The 6,000-nt window shown below is 57.5% G+C and overlaps 1 protein-coding gene across 1 annotated transcript in view; it reads left to right on the top strand.

Moving 5' to 3' along the window:
* The first annotated feature begins 394 nt into the window (after nucleotides 1-394).
* The window catches only part of LIMK1 (LIM domain kinase 1), a 38,717-nt gene continuing 33,111 nt past the window's right edge, over nucleotides 395-6,000 (top strand). The window contains exons 1-2 of the mRNA XM_034951379.4: nucleotides 395-637; nucleotides 2,339-2,435. Coding sequence (XP_034807270.1) covers nucleotides 583-637; nucleotides 2,339-2,435 — 152 coding nt within the window. The 5' untranslated portion in view covers nucleotides 395-582. The remainder of the gene's footprint in view (nucleotides 638-2,338; nucleotides 2,436-6,000) is intronic.

Genomic DNA, 6,000 nt, shown 5'->3' with positions numbered 1-6,000 from the left:
GAGTTCCCGGCTGCAGCTGGTTTGGGTCTGTGGGGGCCTCGCGCAGGGAAGCGGAGGCCCCTTCTCTAGGCTCCTACATCCTCCTGGCCTGCCCCAGCAGAGCTAGCGGCCCTTCGAGACAGCTGGGCCTCGCAGCTCCCAGCCGAGACCTGTCGCTGGGAGAAAGAAGAATGAATGAAGGGCGGAAGGGGCGGGGAGGGGCGGGGCGCGCCGCGCCCGCTCGCGGCGCCCCCAGGCCGGGCCGCAGCGGGGCGTGGCCTCTAGAGGCGTGGCCTTGGGTGTGGGGGCGGGGTTTCTGGTGGGGGCGGGGCCGCGCAGGGCCGTTTCCCGCCGCCGGCCGCCCGCGCCCCGCCCCCGTGCCGCAGCTCACAGGCCCCGCCTCGGTCCGCCCCTCCGCTCGCTCCCCAAGCCGCCGCGGCGCCGAGCCGGTTTCCCCGCCGGTGTCTGAGAGGCGCCCCCGGCCCGGCCCGGCCCGGCCCGCGCCCTCCGCCCCCGCCTCCCCGGGCCGGCGGCGGTGGGCGAGCTCGCGGGCCCGGCCGCCCCCAGCCCCAGCCCCGCCGGGCCCCGCCCCCCGTCGAGTGCATGAGGTTGACGCTACTTTGTTGCACCTGGAGGGAAGAACGTATGGGAGAGGAAGGTGCGCGGGCCGCGGGGTGTGGGGCGAGGGCCTGGAGGGGGTGCCCGGGGCAGCGTGGGGCACGGGAGGGGGCCGGGTCTGCCAGGAGGCCGCGCCCCTGCCTCCTCCGGGATGAGCTCGTCCTTACGAAGCCCGCAGGCCCCTCCCTGTCCCCCTCCCGCCCGGGATCCCCCTCCCCGGCCCCCGGCGAGCTGCCCTCCTGCGGGTCTGGGGGCCCCTGGACCCTTTTTCCTCCCCCCACGTCCCCCCGCGAAGGACTCCCAGGCACTGCCCACCCCGCGTCGGCCTCCATCCGCGTGCTCTGTCCACCACCCGGGCCTCGCCCTGGGGCCACCCTTTATCCAGTCTCGGAAGAAAGAGCGGCTGGGGAAGCCGCAGCCCCGGGTCCCAGTGGCCGCCGGGCGCCTGCCCGGCTCTGTGACCTTGAGCCAGGCGCTGACTTCCTGGGCCTCAGTTTCCCCTTCTGTACATTTGGAAACTGGGTAGTTGCCCCCCGGTGTCGGTGATTGGGGGCCAGATGGGTAGAGCGGAGATAGGCGTCCAGGAAGCCGGAGGCCGTGTACTGCGGGAGCCTCATCCACTCTCCCTGTCCGTGCCCCAAACCCGGTGCCTGCCCTCAGTCTTGGCTGGGAGCATGACTCATCCTAACCTCCTCTTTAGCCCCTTCTCCCTCACTGGGGCCCAAGGCGCAGTACTGCACTGCAGTTAGGGTTCAAGGACTCCCCCAGCCTAGGACAGGGTCTGGGGGCCCCTCCTTGGATCTCCTTCGCTGACCTGTCACTTAGATCCACCTGGCCCCAAGGCAGGGCCTGACTCCGCACCTCCCCCTGCCACCAACTCTTCCCAGGCCCATGAAAACCTGATTGGGGTAGGGGCCCGCCTTCCTGTAGCCCCTACCTACCTAAGGTACCTGCGTCTTCACAGAGGGTCAAGCTGTTGTGGCCTTGGGACCTAGCTATGTGACTGGGCAAGCCATGCCATCTCTGGGGCTCAGTCTCCCCTTCTGTACAGTGGGGAGGGGCAGGTCTGGGGCATTTTCCAGGGCCCACCAGCTCCAAGGGTGCCAGGCCCCAAGGATGACTAAGCATGCCTGTGGCTGGCTAGAGGAGGTGCCAGGCCTCCCTGGGACAGGTGTCTGGGAGTACCCAGCTCTGCAGCCCCTTCCCCTTGCCAAGCCAGGGCATTCATTGCCAAGGATCTGTTAGGGCCGGCACCTCCAGGCTTCCTGCCCTTGACCTCCCAGCTGGCTTCAGCCCAGGATGCACTAATCCAGCCCTGTCCAGTCCCTGCCTTTGAAGGGCCCTCTTAGTACTTCTTCCTGGGCAGGAGAGGGAGGAAAGGAGGCTGTGATAGGAATGTCACCCACTGCCTTATCCCTAAAGCCACTGCTTCCTTTCTCCTCATTTACCTTGCCAGATCCAATGCTATAGCGGGAGGATGGACCTGATCCTCCTCCTAAGCTGATACATAGGGAAACAGGGCCAGAGAAGCTTGGCAACCTAGTCAGTATCTCAGCAAGACTCAGGCCAGCGCCCTTTCTTCTCCTATTTGGCACAGCGACTGCCCTGCCTGGGCGCTGCACATGTGCAGTGTGCGAGGATTGGTGCAGGTGTAGGTATATGTGGGGTGGGCAGGGCAAGCTGGGCCTGCACCAGATCACACTTCCTGAGAACGCTTCCCAACTCCCTTCCCACCCTGCAGGAAGCGAGTTGCCCGTGTGTGCAAGCTGCGGCCAGAGGATCTATGATGGCCAGTACCTCCAGGCCCTGAACGCGGACTGGCACGCAGACTGCTTCAGGTAGGGTGGGGTGCCCAGGGCCTGTGTTGCCCTAAACAAGGCCTGCCAGAGAGGACAGGCTGGTCAAGGAATGGGGGAGGCCGGGATATACCTCCTGGTGCCGTCCCCCATTGTGACTTCGTGGCCTTAATTTACCATTTATGACATGAGGTGTTTTGACTAGAAAATCCCTACAGGCCTTCCTGTTGTCATTTTATTTATCTATTTTTTTTTCTTTTTGAGACGGAGTCTCGCTCTGTCACCCAGGCTGGAGTACAGTGGTGCGATCTTGGCTCATTGCAACCTCTTCCTCCTGGGCTCAAGCAATTCTCCTGTGTCAGCCTCTGGAGTAGCTGGGATTACAGGCGTGCACCACCACGCCCAGCTAATTTTTGTATTTTTAGTAGAGACGGGGTTTTGCCATGTTAGCCAGGCTGGTCTGAAACTTCTGACCTCAAGTGATCTTCCCACCTCAGCCTCCCAAAGTGCTGGGATGACAGGCATAAACCACCGCTCCTGGCCTCATTTTATTTTATTTTATGTATTTTTCTTTTTTCGAAATGGTCTTGCTCTGTTGCCCAGGCTGGAGTGCAGTGGTGCCATCTCGGCTCATTGCAACCTCCATCTCCCGGGCTAAAGTGATCCTCCTACTTCAGCCTCCCGAGTAGCTGGGATTATAGGTATACACCACAATGCTCAGCTAATTTTTTAAATTTTGTGTAAAGACAGGGTCTCACTATTGAGACCCAGGCTGGTCTTGAACTCGTGACCTCAAGCAATCCTCCTGCCCTGGCCTCCGAAAGTGCTAGGCTTACAGGCGTGAGCTAACGCCTTGGCCTCTGTTGTCATCCTAGATCTCTGAGATCTAAATCTTAGAGAGGATGGGAGAGACCTCCAATTGAGCCAGTGCCTGCAATTCAGCCCCCTGCTGGCACCCAGACAGGGGGAAGAGTTGGAAGGAATGTCCCTCCTGCCTTCTGGGTGTTCATGCTCTTGCAGGGAGGGAAGACAAACCAGGCCTTGAGGGAAACCAGGCCACCCTCAGTGTCTTCCAGGCTGCTTGCAAACATGCATAACCCAGTCACACCAGCCCCAGTGTCCAGACACACACCCACAGGTAGGAAGAAAGTAGGGTCAGGGTTGTGGCGGAGGATAAAGAGTACATGAGGACCTGAAGGTCACCCAGTAGGACCATCCTGAGAAGCCAGGAGCAGGGGTCTACCTGCCTTGAGCCAGAGCAGGGCCAGAGCAGGGGTCTCAAAGGATGTGAGATTTCCTGGGTAGAAAAGTAGAGTGGAGGTGGGGCATGGTGGCTCACACCTATAATCCCATCACTTTTTGGGGCTGAGGTGGGCAGATCACTTGAGTTCAGGAGTTCAAGACAAGCCTGGGCAATGTGGCAACACCCTGTCTCCACCGAAAATACAAAAAATTAGCCGGGCGTGGTGGCGCATGCCTGTAGTCCCAGCTACTCAAGAGGCTGAGGTGACAGGGTTACTTGAGCCCGGGAGGTGGAGGCTGCAGTGAGCTATGATCGCACCACTGCACTCTAGCCTGGGCAATAGAGCGAGACCCTGTCTCAATTTTTAAAAAAGAAAGAAAGAAAAACAAATGGAGTGGGAGAGAATTACGGGCATAGTCACCAAACAGCAAGGTTCAGGGGAGAAAACTCCATAAAAGGGTAGAAGGTGAAGCTTCTGGGATGCCCAGCAGGGGTCAAGACATCCACCACTAGGACTTTATTTTAGGCTTCTGCCTTGGTTTATTTTTTGGTTTTTGGTTTTTTTGAGACAGTCTTGTTGTGTCGCCCAGGCTGGAGAGCAGTGGCGCGATCCCTCCTCACTGCAACCTCCGCCTCCCAGGTTCAAGCGATTCTCCTGCTTCAGCCTCCCAAGTAGCTGGGATTACAGGTGTGCACCACCATGCCCGGCTAAGTTTTGTATTTTCAGTAGAGATAGGGTTTTGCCATGTTGGCCAGGCTGGTCTCGAACTCCTGACCTCAAGTGATCTGCCCGCCTCAGCCTCCCAAAATGCTGGAATTACAGGCATGAGCCACTGCACCTGGCCTCAGTTTGTTTTTTTGTTTCTTCTTTTCTTTTTTTTTACACAGGGTCTTGCTGTGTCACCCAGGCTTGAGTGCAGTGGTGAGATCATAGCCCACTGTAGCCTCCAGCTCCAACTGGTTCAAGCAATCCTCCTGACTCAGCCTCCCAAAGTGCTGGGATTACAAGCATAAGCCACCATGCCCAGCCTGTTTTTTCTTTTTTAGGAATAACGTCTAACGTTTTCTAACATTCAGTAAGGGACAACCCCTGTTCTAAGTACTTTGCATAGTTAGATATTAGTGCTGTCTTTGTTTTGCCAGAGAGAAAATTGGGACACAGAGAGGTTAATTCTCTTGATGAAAGTCACACAGCCAGTGAGTGAAATAAACACACTCAGTGTGGCTGAAAGGAGACAGACAGCATGCCCTGGGATTCTGCATCAGGTGCTCAGAAAGAGGCCTTCGGGGGGCAAGAGGGCTCTCAACAGGCAGAGGAAACCATCTGCACAGCGGTGGGATGGTGCGGACTGCTGAGGGAACAGGAACAGTTCACTTGGAAGGAACAGAATAAGCTGAGGGATCCAACAAGAAACAAAAGTTGAGACCGATTCGTGAAGGGCCTTGAATGCCAAGATAGGGAGTTTCAGAAGTCAGGATGGGGGTGGTGGCTCATCCCCGTAATCCCAGCAATTTGGGAGGCCGAGGCAGGCAGATCACTTGACCCCAGGAGCTCGAGACCAGCCTGGCCAACTTGGTGAAACCCCCATCTCTACTAAATATTCAAAAATTTGCCAGGCATGGTGGCACATGACTGTAATCTAAGCTACTCGGGAGGCTAAGGAAGGAGAATCACTTGAACCTGGGAGGCGGAGGCTGCAGTGAGCTGAGATCACGTCACTGCACTCCAGCCTGGGAGACAGAGCGAGACTCCATCTCAAAAAAAAAAAAAAAAAAAGAAGGGAGTCGGCAGAAAGCCAGGGAGGGGCTGGGGTGACATGCTGTTGAAGAATGCCATCCCAGTGGGCCGGTGGTGGTATCTAGGCAGGGAAGGGACTGTCCCAGTAACTCAAGGGTCCGAGCTCATAGGACCTGACCTGGGACAGTGACTGAGGATGGATAGAATTTCAGGCAGAAGGGACAGTTTTTGGTGAGTATTTGTCATATTGGCTACCATGCATTGAGCACTCTTCATGCTAATTTGTTAAATCTTCATCATAACTCTATGAGGGACTGTATGTGCCCAGTTTGCATGGGAGAAACAGAGATTCCATGCAATCAAGTGCCTCGCTGAAGGTTGTAACATTTAGAGCTGGGACTAAAACCTTCTCACTCCACATCGCCACAGAGTAGGAAAGGCAGGGGCTGGCGGTGGCACATGCCTATAATCCCAGCCCTTTGGGAGGCGGAGGCAGGTGGATCTCTTGAGCCCAGGAGTTCGAGACCAGTGTGGGCAACATAGTGAAACCTTGTCTCTACAAAAAAATTAGCTGAGCGTGGTGATGGTGCCTGTAGTCCCAGCTACTCAAGGGCGCTGACACGGGA

Source organism: Pan paniscus, chromosome 6 (assembly GCF_029289425.2).
Source record: "Pan paniscus chromosome 6, NHGRI_mPanPan1-v2.0_pri, whole genome shotgun sequence".
Classification (NCBI taxonomy): Eukaryota; Metazoa; Chordata; class Mammalia; order Primates; family Hominidae; genus Pan; species Pan paniscus.
The sequence above is the reverse complement of the archived record's forward strand: the minus strand, read 5'-3'. Positions and strand labels throughout refer to the sequence as shown.